At 44.1% G+C, this 17,026-nt stretch overlaps 1 protein-coding gene across 6 annotated transcripts in view; it reads right to left on the bottom strand.

Moving 5' to 3' along the window:
- cntn1b (contactin 1b) overlaps window positions 1–17,026 on the bottom strand; it is a 1,036,112-nt gene that overhangs the window by 505,978 nt on the left and 513,108 nt on the right. For all 6 annotated transcript variants that reach the window (XM_086008675.1, XM_086008680.1, XM_086008681.1 and 3 more), the window contains one exon: window positions 7,123–7,243. In XM_086008675.1, coding sequence (XP_085864801.1) covers window positions 7,123–7,243 — 121 coding nt within the window. The remainder of the gene's footprint in view (window positions 1–7,122; window positions 7,244–17,026) is intronic.

Here is a 17,026-nt window from a genome sequence, read left to right as displayed (position 1 = left end):
GTGAGGATCAGAAGCAAATGCAAAGCTTTCCAATAATGTAACCTCAACTCCCAATCTCTGAAGGGTGCATTTCTTTATCTCAGATTCCTCATGGGTCACAGCTGTGACCTTTCTTTAATGCGATAGGACCTCCACCGTCACCCTGACTTGCTTTTTGCTGACACTACGCATAAAAACAATGTTATCCAGTTACTTAGTTAAAAAGAAACTTAAAATAAACTATTTGTTAGATTTATTAATATTGCATTTACATCAAACTGAAACACTATCAAGTTAAGTTATCATTTTTGGGGTGGTCCTGGAGTTACCACAAATTCCTATCTCTGCTACACACAGCGCTCATTTGATATTATTTATCTGTATTTATATCAAGCTGTGGGTCTGTAGATCTACTGGATAAAGTGTTACATTTTTCAAGTTTAAATAGTCAGCCTCTCACAGCTTGCTGTTATGATGCATCTGGTACAAAGCCAACATGACATTCCACTTAGTTTACAGAATCACATCCAATAACAAGAGCACAATCAGAGAGAACAACCATGTGCCAGTGCTGTCGGAGGCACCTAATCCCTCCTCGTGACCCAACGTCCCTGGGTGTTAGGGATGGCGAAGTTGAACAGTTGCTGCCGATGGCACTGGTCAGGTCTGCCATCTTGGATCTAATCATGGGCTTTCACTATTGCTGGCCTTTATGGATTTTCCCCTCACCTCAAGGAAGGTTCCAGCCAGATTGTTAAAAGTCGTAAATGGAATATAATGCGGGTGTGCAATTAGCCTCTCCTGATGACCTCACAGAAGATGCAAAATGCTGAGCTGAGGCAGTTTCGGTGCTGTTATACCGCATATACTGAAATGCTTCATAGCCACCCAAGCAGGAACAGTACTGCAGGATTCTGTGAATCTGTACAAAGTTACTACATGAATGAAGGGTTTGCTGAGCAGCAGGTTGAATCGTGGTTGAAATCTTTGCTTTGTTTAGCAATGGATTGAAACTGAACGACATTATTTGACACCAAGGTAAATGGAGTACGTGGTTAAAGCGCATATCTCCTAAATAGGAGATCATAGGTTCAACTCTGAGCGGAGCCTTTGTCCGGCACAGACACAAGGGCCGAATGGCCTCCTTCCTATGTGCTGTAAACTTCTACAATTCTAAGGAGCATGGACCTTATAGATAAAATTCCAGTGTGAATCGTGGGTATTCAGAATTTTCCCTTTTCCAAAACATTAATAACGTGGTAACCTACAGATCTTTTAAAGTCAGATGCAACCACCTTCAAATACTGGCATTTAGGGTTAAACCTACATGGTCATTTATGTGGGAGATCATGTTGCCAATGTTGTATACAGGGAAATAAATAGCAATGGCCAACATTCCAATGTCACTTGTAATAATCTACAGGATGCCTGTAATCTATTTAAAGAAAACATGGAGTCAATACACAAGTAAAAGAGGAACAGTTTAAGCTGAAGCTCCCATTGTTTTATCCAATGGGAAAGAAAGCTGACATTTACCCTTTGTGATATAATGGAAAAAATATTTGTAACACCATCTCAACTTCCTATTTGTCCTAAGGTTTCTCACAGGAATATTTCCCAGTTAAGATAAGAAGAAAAGAATTAGGAGCAGGAGTAGGCCATACGGCCCTTCAAGCCTGCTCCGCCATTTAATAAGATCATGGCTGATCTTCGACCTCAGCTCCACTTTCCCGCCCGATCTCTCTATCCCTTGATTCCCCTGGATGCCAAAAATCTATCAATCTCAGTCTTGAATATACTCAACGACTGAGCATCCACAGCCCTCTGGGGTAGAGAATTCCAAAGATTCACAACCCTCTGAATGAAGAAATTCCTCCTCATCTCAGTCTTAAAAGGCCGACTGACCCCTTATCCTGAGACTATGCCCCCTAGTTCTAGGCTCTCCAGCCAGGGGAAACAACCTCACAGCATCTACCCTGTCATTCCCCCTCAGAATTCTATATGTTTCAATGAGATCACCTCTCATTCTTCCAAACTCCAGAGAGTAGAGGCCTAATCTACTCAATCTCTCCTCATAGGACAACCCTCTCATCCCAGGGATCAATCTAGTGAACCTTCGTTGCACCGCCTCTAAGACATGTATGTGTTTTCTCAAGTAAGGAGACCAAAACTGTGCACAGTACTTCAGGACGGTCTCACCAAAGCGCTGTACAATTGTAGTATGACTTCCTTACTCGTGTACTCCAACCCCCTTGCAATAAAGGCCAACATGCCATTTGCCTTCCTAATTGCTTGCTTAACCTGCATGCTAACTTTTTGTGTTTACTGTATGAGGACACCTAATATCTCTGAAAACCAACATTTAATAGTTTCTCACTATTTAAAAAATATTCTGTTTTTCTATTCCTCCTACCAAAGTGAATAACCTCACATTTCCCCATATTATACTCCATCTGCCACCTTACTGCCCACTCACTTAGTCTATCTATATCCCTTTTGTGTCCTCCTCACAGCTTACTTTCCCACCTAGCTTTGCATCATCAGCAAACTTGGATACATTGCACTCGGTCCCTTCATTTAAGTCATTAATATAGATTGTAAATAGCTGAGGCCCAAACACTGATCCTTGCGTCACCCCACTAGTTACAGCCTGCTAACCAGAAAATGACCCGTTTCACAGAATCACAGAATCACAGAAACCCCACAGTGCAGATAGAGGCTATTTCGGCCCATCGAGCCTGCACCGACACATATCCCACCCGATCCCTGTAACCCCTACACCAACACATACCCCACCCTATCCCTGTAACCCCATGTATTTAACCCCCTAACACTAAGGGTCAATTTATCATAGCCAATCAACCTAACCCGCACATCTTTGGACTGTGGGAGGAAACCGGAGCACCCGGAGAAAACCCACGCAAACACGGGGAGAATGTGCAAACTCCACACAGACAGTCGCCCGAGGCCGGATTCGAACCCGGGTCTCTGGCGCTGTGAGACAACAGTGCTAACCACTATGCCACCGTGCTGCCCTTTTATCCCTACTCTCTGTTTTCTGTCTGTTAACCAATCCTCTATCCATGCTAATATATTACCCCCAACCCCATGAGCCCTTATCTTGCATAGTAACCTTTTATGTGGCACCTTATCGAATGCCTTTGCGGAACACCTCCGTTCAGTCCGTAAGGGTGACCCCGAGCTTCCGGTCGCCTGTCATTTTAATTCACCGCTCCATTCCCACTTGGACCTCACCGTCCTTGGCCTCTTGTATTGTTCCACGGAAGCTCAACGTAAACTCGAGGAACAGCACCTCATCTTCCGATTAGGCAGTCTGCAGCCTTCCGGACTCAACATCGAGTTCAACAATTTCAGATCATAAGCTCGGCCCCCATTTCATTTTCGCTTGTAATTGTTCCACTCCTTTCCCCCCCCCCTTTCCTTTTGTTTCTCTCTCACACCTGGCAGCTATCTTTTGCCCTGCCAGTACACTTTACACCTAATCCCAGCCTATTACCATCTCGTCTAGCTTCTAATCTCTTTTACTTCTTTTGTTTCTTTTATTCTTTTGTCCGATCGCAGCCCTGCCTCCGATCTAGTTTCTTTTCTTTCCAGTTTTGAAGAAGGGTCCAACCCGAAACGTCAACTCAAATTTCTCTCCACGGATGTTGCCTGACCTGCTGAGTTTTTCCAGCATTTTCTGTTGTTATTTTGGATTTCCAACATCTGCAGTATTTTGCTATTATACTATATCCACTGGTTCCCCTTTATCTACCCCACTAGTTACTTCCTCAAAAAACTCTAATAAAACTGTTAAACACAATTTCCCTTTCATAAAACCATGCTGACTGATGTCAGGCTAACTAGCCTGTAGTTCCCTGTTTTCTCTGTCCCTCCTTTCTTGAATAGCAGGGTTACATTTGCTACCTTCCAATCCGCTGGGGCCATTCTAGAATCTAGGGAATTTTGGAAGATCACAACCAATGCATGAACTATCTCCTTTTGATTCCTAGGATGCCGGCCATCAGGTCCAGGGGATTTGTCGGCATTTAGTCCCATTAGTTTCTCAAGTACTTTTTCTCTACTGAAATTAATAACTTTAAGTTCCTCACTCTTATTAGCCCCTTGGTTCCCCACTATTTTTGATATGCTTTTTGTGTCTTCTACAGTGAAGACAGATACAAAATATTTGTTTAAAGTCTCTGCCATTTCCTTATTCCCCAGTACAATTTCTCCTGTTTCATCCTCTAGGGGTCCAATGCTTACTTTTGTTTCTCTTTTCCTTTTTACATACTTGTAGAAGCTCTTACAATCTGCTTTTATATTTCTTGCTAGTCGACTCTCACATTCTATTTTCTCCCTTTATATCAATTTTTTGGTCATCCTTTGCTGGTTTCTGAAACTCTCCCAGTCCTCAATACTGTACTATTCTTCGCAACATTATAAGCCTCTTCTGTTAATCTAATACTATCCTTAACTCCTTTAGTTGGCCTCGGATGGCTCACTTTTCCCCTGAGGTTTTTATTTCTCAATGGAATGGAATGAGGATTTTGGAATATTTCTTTAAATGTTTGTTCCAAAGGCCTCGTCAACAAGCATTTGTTTAAAAAAAACATAATTTTTATCCTAACGCTCTGAACAATGAGGCAGAGTTCATGTGTCGAGGCCCAGTCTGCCTGTAGGGAATGCCTTTGATTGCACTCATTCATGTCAAACTCTTCTGTGATTGTATGCAATTCTCATTGGAGTGATTGGCCTGGTCACATCTGTGATGCAACATTGACATTCATCACAATCAAAGCTCTTTATTGGCTTGAAAACCTGGCACTGAGTGTTGCCCCCATCTACAGACTAGGAGAGCTTAATCAGGCAGTTTAAACTTTTAATTAAGTTGGAAAAGCTTTAGAAATAAAGTGAAATTGGAGTTATTTAAAAAAAAGAGACTGAATCGAGCAAAAATAGGACAGGAATTGGACAACAGGGTGAGCAGCAGTGAACCAAGTCCGAATGTTTGAGGACTGTAATATTAGTGTTTATTTCAATCCCACAGTGCTTGACCCAAAAACAAACAAAACTAGTCAGTCCAATGAGACAGGAGTATGCCAGCAGTTTAAGTATTTTTTAGCTGAATACTCCAGAATAATAGCATTTTTTGGCAATACTCCTCTAATATCAGTTTAGACTCATACCCCAAGTTGGCATCTACCATAGAGGTTTGACCATGAATTACTTCAACAAACCTGCTCATGAAAATCCTTTTAGCAGCTGTTTCTAATACACCAATCACAATGCAGCCACGCAGTAATGGACTGTGTCAAAGGACACAATCGGAAAACACGTCACGTCCCCCCGCTGTACTTGCAATGCTGCAGCTCCACATTCAGAATTAACAGCTGCTGTTCCAAACAGCTTTAGAACCAATTTGGGGCAACAATCAAGTCGGGCCGGCACGCTTTGTCAAATGTAAAACTTGACGAAAGATAGTGCAGCACAGGGGTGGTGGGACCTGGCTTGGGGTGCTGGGATCAACTATTGGGGTGCTGAGATCATGGATTAGGGAGCTGGAATCAACTATTGGGGTGCTGGGGTCATGGTTTAGGGTGCTGGGATCATGGTTTAGGGTGCTGGGATCAACTGTTGGGGTGCTGGGATCAACTGTTGGGCTGCTGGGATCATGGTTTAGGCTGCTGGGATCAACTGTTGGGCTGCTGGGATCATGGTTTAGGGTGCTGGGATCAACTTTTGGGTGCTGGGATCATAGTTTAGGCTGCTGGGATCAACTGTTGGGCTGCTGGAATCATGGTTTAGGGTGCTGGGATCAACTGTTGGGGTGCTGGAATCATGGTTGAGGGTGCTGGGATCAATTGTTGGGTACTGGGATCATGATTTAGGTGCTGGGATCAAGTGTTGGGGTGCTGGAATCATGGTTTAGGGTGGTGGGATCAACTGTTGGGGTGCTGGGATCATGGTTTAGGTGCTGGGAACAAGTGTTGGGGTGCTGGGATCATGGTTTAGCGTGCTGGGATCAACTGTTGGGGTGCTGGGATCATGGTTTAGGATGGTGGGATCATGGTTTAGGATGCTGGGATCAAATGTTGGGGTGCTGGGATCATGGTTTAGGATGCTGGGATCAAGTGTTGGGGTGCTGGGATCATGGTTTAGGATGCTGGGATCAAGTGTTGGGGTGCTGGGATCATGGTTTAGGATGCTGGGATCAAGTGTTGGGGTGCTGGGATCATGGTTTAGGCTGCTAGGATCAACTGTTGGGGTGCTGGAATCATGGTTGAGGGTGCTGGGATCAATTGTTGGGTGCTGGGATCATGATTTAGGTGCTGGGATCAAGTGTTGGGGTGCTGGAATCATGGTTGAGGGTGCTGGGATCAATTGTTGGGTGCTGGGATCATGATTTAGGTGCTGGGATCAAGTGTTGGGGTGCTGGAATCATGGTTTAGGGTGGTGGGATCAACTGTTGGGGTGCTGGGCTCATGGTTTAGGGTGCTGGGATCATGGTTTAGGATGCTGGGATCAAGTGTTGGGGTGCTGGGATCATGGTTTAGGATGCTGGGATCAAGTGTTGGGGTGCTGGGATCATGGTTTAGGGTGGTGGGATCAACTGTTGGGGTGCTGGGCTCATGGTTTAGGGTGCTGGGATCAAGTGTTGGGGTGCTGGGATCATGGTTTAGGATGCTGGGATCAAGTGTTGGGGTGCTGGGATCATGGTTTAGGATGCTGGGATCAAGTGTTGGGGTGCTGGAATCATGGTTCAGGTTGCTGGGATCAAGTATTGGGGTGCTGGAATCATGGTTTAGGGTGCTGGGATCAAGTGTTGGGGTGCTGGAATCATGGCTTGACTTCCACTGTTTGCTTATGAAAGTTCATCGAACCTTAGTAACCTCAACAACTAATGCTTCACATTAGAAGACACTGAAGAAAATTTAGAAAAATCTGTTTTTAAAACCATACTCTTGGTGGCCGGTTTCTATTTTTAGAAATATTTAAAAATCTGCTCCAACACGCAAGGCCTTAGAATCAAGATGGTACCTTTCCTTTTCTTAAATGCGGCGATTAAAATTGATTCCTTCGCATTGTTCTCTCGTTTATTAATTCAGCACTCCTTCAGAAAGCACCTAAATATATTCCTACCTCTGACAATCAGGTCTGCGGAGGCGGACGTGCTGTCGACGATGGTTTGCGCGGTGCAGGTGTATTTCCCAGTGTGCCTCAGCTGTGCGTTTTTAAAGAACAATTCTCCACCGGCTCCATTCTGTGGGAAAGAACACACAAACAAAACGCTTTAGCTCCTCTGGGTGCTTGGTCTGTCATTTCCCTGCTGGGATTTATCGTGGGATCTGCTTATTATCTTGAGCACCATGGTACATAACAGATGGTGACAGATGAATTGTAAGATTGGTTGAAATTGGCATTTTAAGGAGAAACCTGGTAAATGTCTTCAAGTCAAACTGGAATGTACTCAGCGCGGGTCCAACAGTGGCCAAACAATAGGCATTTATTCTGAAGACAGTCATGTGGGTCGTTTTTTCTGAACTGATGTATTACTTAGGACAGGAGATAGGAAGCACAGTGCAAAGTAATAAAACATATTGCTGGGCACTGAATGCATCCACACACTAGTGCTAATCCTTACTTGGCTCTCACATAGCCCAGTGTGACAAGAGGGCATGGAATTCAGTGCACTGTCGCATCAGAATAACCTACACTGTTTCCATTTACTTTCGAACAAGTAAAGCATGACAAATGTACAATTATATAATGGTGGGTTGTCAATCAACATGGGTTGGAGCTTTGCATGGCATGGTTTCCCTTGCATGCTGAAAGAGGCCTTTTATAAGTCAATTGCACTGCAGTTCGCTGAAGAAAGGGTAGAGATATAAAAAATGACAAATCTGCTAATTGATAGCAAATGTGCTTGGTATCTGGGAGGATGGTCGGGTTGCTATTCTGGAAAGATGTAACAATGGACTGGAGGGCCTTCATCAACCAAACTCTGTTGTGATCTCGTGTTGGTGAGTCTACCCAGCTGGCCAGCAGTAAAAACCCTTTATCATTCAGTCTTTTGATGGACAATAAGGGAAAGATTGGGTAGGGCACACTGGTTCCAAGTCAACGTTTCATTTGTTCCTCTCAAGACATGGCGCTTGAATTCAGGGCAACCACATGGAAGCTCCCGCTGGTGAGAGTGTGCCGTATTTCACCATCAAATGTCTCACTTTTCTGCACTCACCTCATCTCATTTTCTAAGAATTGTGCAATTAATACACGATTACACTGTGGTGACCTTTTTTTGGGGAGGGGGAATGTTTATTGACATGTGAAGGCAACTAAATTATAGAAAACAAGTGAGTGTGAGAATTTGTTCGGTTTTTCGTAAACAACCTTACTCTTTCTTGTTGGATTAGAGAACTGGAAATGTAATTACTGGATCCCACATTGAACGTCAGAGACAATGGACTAATTGATGCCCAGTCACCTGATGCAAATGTAATGAAACCAATCAACAGATCAGTCTTGAATAAAGTCATGTGCATTTTTTTTTTATTACCAACTCTCTTTCAGATTTACTCCAGGTTTATACGAACATACGAATTAGGAGCAGGAGTAGGCCACTCGGCCCTTCGAGCCTGCTCCACCATTCAATAAGATCATAGCTAATCCGATTACTCCACATTCCCGCCTACCCCCATAACTTTTCACCCCCTTGCTTACCAAGAATCTATCTACCTCTGCCTTAAAAATATTCAAAGACTCTGCTTCCACCGCCCACTGAGGAAGAGAGTTCCAAAGACTCACGACCCTGTGAGAGAAAATTTCTCCTCATCTCTGTCTTAAATGGGTGAGCCCTTATTTTTAAACAGTGACCCCTAGTTCTAGATTCTCCCAAAAGAGGAAACATCCTCTCCACATCCACCCTGTCCAGACCCCTCAGGATCTTATATGTTTCAATCAAGTCACCTCTTACTCTTCTAAACTCCAGCGGATACAAGCCTAGCCTGTCCAACCTTTCCTCATAAGACAACCCGCCCATTCCAGGTATTAGTCAAGTAAACCTTCTCTGAACTGCTTCCAACGCATTTACATCCTTCCTTAAATAAGGAGACCAATACTGTACACAGTACTCCAGATGTGGTCTCACCAATGCCCTGTATAACTGAAGTATAACATCCCTACTTTTGTATTCAATTGCCCTCGCAATAAACGATAACATTCTATTAGCTTTCCTAATTACTTGCTGTACCTGCATAGTAACCTTTTGTGATTCATGCACGAGGACACCCAGGTCCCTCTGCATCTCAGAGCTCTGCAATCTCTCACCATTTAGATAATATGCTTCTTTTTTATTCTTCCTGCCAAAATGCACTTCACATTTTCCCACATTATACTCCATTTGCCAGATCTTTGCCCACTCACTTAACCTATCTATATCCCTTTGTAGCCTCCTTATGTCCTCTTCACAATTTACTTTCCTACCTATCTTTGTGTCATCAGCAGATTTAGCAACCATACCTTCAGTCCCTTCATCAAAGTCATTTATATAAATTGTAAAAAGTTGAGGCCCAAGCACTGATCCCTGTGGCACACCACTCGTTACATCTTGCCAATCAGAAAATGACCCATTTATGCCTACTCTCTGTTTCCTGTTAGCTAGCCAATCTTCTATCCATGCCAATATGTTACCCCCTACACCATGAGCTTCTGTTTTCCACAATAACCTTTGATGTGGCACCTTATCAAATGCCCCCTGGAAATCTGGTCACTTGTGATGTGTAGAAAATGTTACTCAGCATTGCTGCAATTAACCCGACGCTCCTTCTGAAGGGTTTCCTCACAGCTACACTGCCAGATTATTGCACTTCAAAGTCATTTTTTTTTTTAAACTGAGGAATTTTGGTGAAGGGTCGAGGCCTACTAGAGCAGAGTCCCACCAAGGTTGGAAATACTGGGGGGGGGGGGGGGGGGGGGGGAACATTAACTTTTGGTGATGGTTTATACACCTTTCCTAATTTTCCAAAACTAAATTCATGAGAGGTGTATAAAGGGTGGCTGATCCGATATCACCCACATCGGCAAAAGTTAAAATTACCTCCATTAAGAGGGAAAACAAAGGAAATCAGTAAGTGGGAATTAGGTATTGTGAATCTTGGGTTTTAAAAGCCCAACAAGATAGCAAGAGGAAGGAAAGACTGGCCGGAAGATGAGTTAGGAGTGCAGTAATCTTGAATTCCATCTCACTTGTATTTACTGTTTACCCTCAAAAGGCAAAGTTCTGCCAATCTGAAGCCCACCTGTGGGATTGCTAAGCAAAGGAGCACCCCAGCAGATCATGGATCAGTGTAGATGTTCAACCCTGGCATATCTACCTTTCCAAGCAAGGAGGTTGCTCAGAATCAACAGATTAACTGGGAGAGAGAAAATCTTTGTGGAAAAACATCAAGTGGGGTAAATCTCAATTCCAATTAAAAAGAGCAGGCTAGATCTCTGGGATGGACAAAGGTCTACAGCATTTATTTTGTCATCTGCATTCAGTGAAGCCTAAACAGGGTTCTCCTGTGTAGCACACCAGCGAGTGCCATGGGGACTCCTTATACCTTCAGCCCAGATTAAGTTCAAGAAAATGCTTAAATATCAGAAGCTATGTCCATTCCAAAATGTCAGGGAATTCCGGCCCACTGTCAAAATGTCGGCGATTTCCTGCTCCCGGCAAAATGTCAGGGAATTCTGCCAGCTGTGATAAAAATCAAGGACATTCCAGGCCACTGTAAAATATCACAGAAATCCACCAGCGGTCAAAATGTTAGGGAATTCAAGCTTCCATCAAAATGTCAGGGATTTCCGGCCAACAGTCAAAATGTCAGGGAATTCTGGCCAGAAGTTAAAAAGTCAGGGAATTCTACCCACCTGTCAAAGCATCAGGTATTTCTCGCTCCCGTTAAAATGTCAGGGAATTCCAGCCAGTCATTAAAATGTCAGAGAATCCCCATTCACTGTCAAAATGTCAGGGAATTACCACAAGCAGTTGGAATGAATTTTGAAAGCGTGATTGTCAATTGACAGTTGCTTTCCACTTCACAGGTGCCAGAATCAATTAAAAATAAAAATTAAGACTTTAAACCTTATCGGCAACAACCTGTTACCATTCAAGATTTATAACAGGCAGCAGGAACTGAAGCGGCTTGTTCCCATGATCTGAACGCACTACTGTGCAGTGCTGGTGTCAGTTTACAACATCCTGAGGAGACAAGTCAGCTCCGTCATTAAGCTCCTTCCCGTTCAGCAGAATGTCTGGTATAAAGCTTTGTCCAGACAACCCTTTGGGGAGAATTAGGAAGGCGGGTAATTGGAGTGTGGCCAGTGCAGGGCACACTGTACCAACTACGATATTGCCTGCTGTCGTAACCGTTGGCAACGGAACAACATGAAAAGACAGTTCTGAACAGAGATTGTGAACAGCCACATGCATCAAATGCGCCGATGTACTTAACAATTACTTTCCCTCTCGATCCATTAAGCTCGGTTTTACCATTCTAGGAATTTCACTGAAAACGGGCGTTAAAGTCAACCTGTGTTGCCCATCAGTTCACACAATGAATCTTAAGTTTAATAAAGAACTGCCAAATGCGTCAGCTTTGAGTAATTTTTGTGATTACAAGAAAAGGATTGAATGAGGATATACTTTGTTAACTGGCCGGTCTCGATTGTGTATTGGTTGTTTGGAGAAGCAATATGGCACTACTCCGCAACTAGAAACAACAGTCACGTTTAAGTAATTGTGAGGGATTAGTACAGGAGAGATATATAGAGCCCTTCCAGGCAGAAAGGTGCATATCTAACTGCAGCTGCAGAGAAGTGATGCTGAACAGTCTCTCTCTGGGTGCAAGGCTGCTACCAATGTTGGTGTTGCCAGTCTACAATCATCACTGTAGTGCAGCAATGGAGTTTGGAATCAGTGCGATCAACGGAGCCTGCAGAATATAGCTCGCAGAAGCAACACACCCCAATCAACCCTTCTATTATCCATGCACAAAGCTGTCAAATCAGCTACACCATCGTCACCAAGACAGGAACAGGAGGAGGCCATTCAACCCCTCGAGCCTGTTCTGCCGTTCAATTAGATCACAGCAGATCTGTACCTCATTGCTCCATATCCCTTGATACCCTTAACTAACAAAAATCTATCTATCTCGGTCCTGAAAGCTCCAATTGGCCCAGCGTCCGCAGACTTTTGGGGGAAGAGAGTTCTAAATTTCAACTGCACTTTGTGTGAAAAAGATCCACAAAATAAATGGCATGCCAGTGGAACTTTGTTTTTTAATGTTGTTTTTGGGATGTGGACGTCACTGGCAAAGCTACACTTACTGCCCATCCCTAGTCGCCCCGAGAGCAGAGCGGAGTGGGACATGACTGTTTGTACATCTCAAGTGACTTCCTACTCCACTTCAGATTGCATTAACAGGCAACCACATAGTGTGGACTAGTCACATATAGGGCCAGACGGGGTAGGGGTGGCATATTCCCTTCCCTGAAGGACATTTGTGAACCAGTTGGGTTTTTGTAACAATTCAGCAGTTATCATGGTCAATATTCCCATTAAGCTGCGTGGCCATCTCCCGCGCAGCCAGCTCGCCGGCTTTTCAATGTGAAAAACCCTGCATGTGTGGTATTTTGAATGGGCCGCACAGCCCCTTAAAGGGGCTGGGCACCCCAAAAAAATAAGAGGGAACATTGGACATTTTTTTTTAAATGGTGCCAGCACAAAAGTTACCAGATTTATTGAATCCAATTTCACAACTTGCCGTGGTCGGATTCTGAACTCATGATTTGCAGGTTGCTAATCCCTATGCTGACAGTGTGGGTGCAGTGCACCGAATGTGGTAGAACAAGTGGAACCAACATTCATCCAGAATACAATGCATGTCATGAGCCACTGCTAATTGGCACAATTGCACCTTCCTTTGGGAAGGCAGGTTGACTCTAGTATGTGGGTATAGCATGAATGCAATGTGGTGAAGCAGGCCTCATGCACTGGGCACTCGGGCCGTCTGGAAACTGCGAAGCACCACTCCGCACACCTGGGCATGTGTACATGACACAATGCAAACTGCCACCCTATGTTTCAGAGGAAACCAGAAGTCACTGTGTATCAGAGGCCTAATTTGGGCAGCTTGAGTGAAACATTTATTTGTTACCTCTGTCACATCTACCATAAGTATAACATTGACAGCGAGCGAGAGATTATGTTCTCGTGTCAATCGAGTCTGGTTAAAACACTGAATGATAACAGTCAGCGTATGCCTCACATGGTAAGTATTTAACTCACACCTTTGAAAGTGCGTGGCGTTCAAGTGACAGCACTGTGTAATCTGAAGTCTGGGCTGGACTCTGCCTTTGATCTCTATTACTTGGCTCCAGCTATCAGGAGATATGAGTGTCAGGTCTGCACTCTCAGATATCCCTAAGATGCAACAAGGCTGGATTCTAAGGTCCGAGGGCCAGCGGCAGTGAATAACCTCGGAACTACTCCCCCGCCATTATCTTAGTAAGCTGTACTGCTACCTGTCAGGGCACAAGTGTAAATGTGACACCACTGAATCAGCGGTCAAATGACACAACCCATCCACTCACAACCTTTTACTAATAGCTTTTCAAAAATTGGCTGCGTGAAGGGGTTCTCTTTTCTTGTCTAAAAGATACCAATCTTCTCGGCAACACCTGAGCTCTGTCGCTGTTATGTTCTACTAACAATTATTTCAATCACCTTAAGCCTATACCCTTTCAGGGTGTAAATACAGCGGCAGAGGGACTTGGCTCACGCACTGGAAACTGTGATGGGAGAGGCTAATTTACTCCAATCACATCTTTGGTTAACCACGAGTTAATTGCCTTACTTCAACAGAACTGCACTGTCAGCGCTGAGACCCTTTAACCTCAGTGGCAGGAACGGGGCAGCAACGTGCAACGATTCCAATGAAAGATGTATTTCTTGCCAGTTTCTTCTCCTCTCTTCTGAAGGTGCTGATTCGGTTCCGGGCTATTGGTCAATGGGAAGAATGCTAGCAAAGTTTCTGGTAACTCGATGAAGAATTCATTTTTCACAATTATGTCTAGACAGCAAGTGCCACCTGTGGCGAACATCACAACCAAGCCCGATCCAGGAGTCATTAGATATCACTGCTCACTTTTCCTCCTTTCTTGACCAGTGCATGAATGCTAATGATAGTACCTCAACTGCTGCCCTGGCTGCGATCACCTAACTCAGCATAGTCCAGGGATGCAAACTAGGACCTTCTGGTCTGGATGCTTCAGTCCCAGCACAAGCCAAATCTTCCGTTTCCAGCCGTGGCTCAGTGCGTAGCACACTCACCTCTTAGTCAGAAGGTTGTGGGTTCAGGTCCCACTCCAGAGACTTGAACACATAAAGCTAGGCTGACACTCCAGTGGAGTGCTGCACTGTCGGAGGTGCCGTCTTTCAGATGAGACGTTAAACCGAGACGCCGTCTGCCCTCTCAGGTGGATGTTAACGATCCCATGGCACTATTTTGAAGAAGAGCAGGGGAGTTATCCCTGGTGGCCTGGCCAATATTTATCCCTCAAACAACATAATAACAACAGATTATCTGGTCATTATCACATTGCTGTTTGTGGGAGCTTGCTGTGCGCAAATTGGCTGCTGCGTTTCCAACATATAACAGTGACTCCTCTTCAAAAGTACTTCATTGGCTGTAAAGCGCTTTGAGACGTCCGGTGGTCGTGAAAGGCACTATATAAATGCAAGTCTTTTTTTCCATCGACTGTTGCTGCTTACACAGCTTGCAATGCAGAACGTATCTCCACTTCACACACATTTTCACAAGTTTTGCGTTTAATCAGTAGTTCATATGGATTCTCAAACCACAGCAAATGTACCACAGTGCTTTTTGAGGGCACTTCAGTCACCATCAGTTAAAGCTTGAACATGCTCCCCCCTCTGCTCTTAATTGTTTAGTGAGTGTTGCATTCGTTGAGGTGAGGGAGATTAATGTTGATCAATGGATGCCCAAAATGACCCAGTGTCAAGCCCTACCGTGTCGGGTAAATAAGAATTTAAGTTCCTTGTACTCTGTCCGCTACAGTGTGCCTTAGGCTGCAGTTATACTCTGAGCTTGACATGGCATCATAAAGGAAATGGTTTTTGGGGAAGCATTAACGCCAAACTGGCACTATAACTACAAAACATACTAATGCCCTGAGGTGTGAGACCCTCTGTAATAGACCAGGTCACACTGGTGTGGGCTCACAATGAGTGTAGGAGAAATCTAGCGCTGGTCCCAACCTCAGATAAGCAACAACAACAAATTGTATTTATATAGCGCCTTTAACGTAGCAAAACACCCCAAGGCGCTTCACAGGAGCGTAATCAGACAAAATTTGACACTGAGCCATTAGGACAGGTGAGGTAGGTTTTAAGGAGCCTATTAAAGGAGGAATGAGAGGTGGAGAGGTTTAGGGAGGGAATTCCAGAGCTTAGGACCGAGATGGCTGCAGCCACGACCACCAGTGGTGGGGTGAAGGAAGTGGAGGGTGCACAAGAGGCCGGAGTTGGAGGAACGCAGAGTTCTCGGAGGGTTGTAGCACTCCTTAGTGCATCAGTACAAACATCTCAATTTCTCACACAACCCAGCACTGAAGCCTCTCTGAGCTACACTGCCAACATTGCACCAATTGGTGCCAAGTTAGTACCTATTTTTTTTTTTACAGTGAGCCCACACCCACTTGGAGAATGGAGTGAGGCCGACCAATCTACTTCAGTTTATGGCCAGCATACGGATCAAACTTTCATTCCATCAGTCTGCGGTGGATTAGAACCCAAGTTTCAGAGTGAAAGGGCAGTCTCCTAACTCAATTCAACACATCATTACATTTTACACATAGTAAAATTAAAGCAGCTTATTCTGTTGAGCTTCTTAATCAAAGGTAAAGTCAAGCCTACAAACTGCTATTTTATACGTGTTGCACTATGTGTATCTATTCTGCTTCCTCTTAACTACATTTTTACTAAAAAAAACAATTAAGGATGTTATCTGCCATAGTGGAGTGCCCCTTTCCCCAGTGGATGATGGATATTGGCGATTTGTCGACACTCCCCAAATGTTGGTCTTACCCTCGCTAGCGCTATACAAATATTGAAGAGACATTATTTTTATTTACTAAGAAAAGGAGATGAAATACAAACAACAAAAGGAGCTGTGCACTGAGGTGACTTCTGGTGAAAGGCTGTCTTGTGAAAATTCTGGCAAATAATCAGGATTGTGGATAACGGAAATTTGATTGTACTATTGCGGTGAAGAGCAAATCATTAAACCATGTTATTACTGAGTGCAGCACACACAAACAAGACATCACAGTACAGAGAGCCTGTCGTTCATCACTCTTCAGTCCACACCCTAAACATATCTTGGCTCATGCCTTCCCTGTCAGGTGGGTGTAAAAGATCCCATGGCACTGCATTGGCTGTGAAGCATTTTGGGATAGGACGTGACAGTTGCCAATGAAATGAAGAAGTTGCGCAAGGGCAGCTTCAGTGATTTTTTTAGGTTCTTCGTTAACTGAAAAGAAAATATTGTCACCATCACAAAGAAAACACTTCCAGAGAGAAAGGAGGGGAGGGGGTGGGAAAAGAGCGCGCTAATGCCAAACAGAGCCGCATCATGAAAAGAAAATCTGCGCCAGCAAAACTCAGCAAACATCCATTTTTATTTATTTTATTCTTTCCCTTCACACGGAGCTCGCACGCCAAACAAATAAATCTCCGCTACCCTCCCCCCGCGAAATTATTATACATTAATTCTTAAACCCACCCGTGATATTATTATACATTATTATTAACCCCACAGGAAAAAAGTGGTCCAACCGTGGCTAACAAGAGAAGTTAAAGATAGTATTAGATGAAAGGAAGAGGCTTATAATCTTGCCAAAAAGAGCAGTAAGCCTGAGGATTGGGAGGATTTCAGAATTCAGCAAAGGAGGACCAAGAAATTGATAAAGAAAGCGAAAA

Source organism: Somniosus microcephalus, chromosome 16 (assembly GCF_052327205.1).
Source record: "Somniosus microcephalus isolate GS21.2 chromosome 16, FLI_Smic_1.0, whole genome shotgun sequence".
Taxonomy (NCBI): domain Eukaryota; kingdom Metazoa; phylum Chordata; class Chondrichthyes; order Squaliformes; family Somniosidae; genus Somniosus; species Somniosus microcephalus.
Note: the sequence above shows the minus strand (reverse complement) of the source record. Positions and strands in the feature narration are given on the sequence as shown.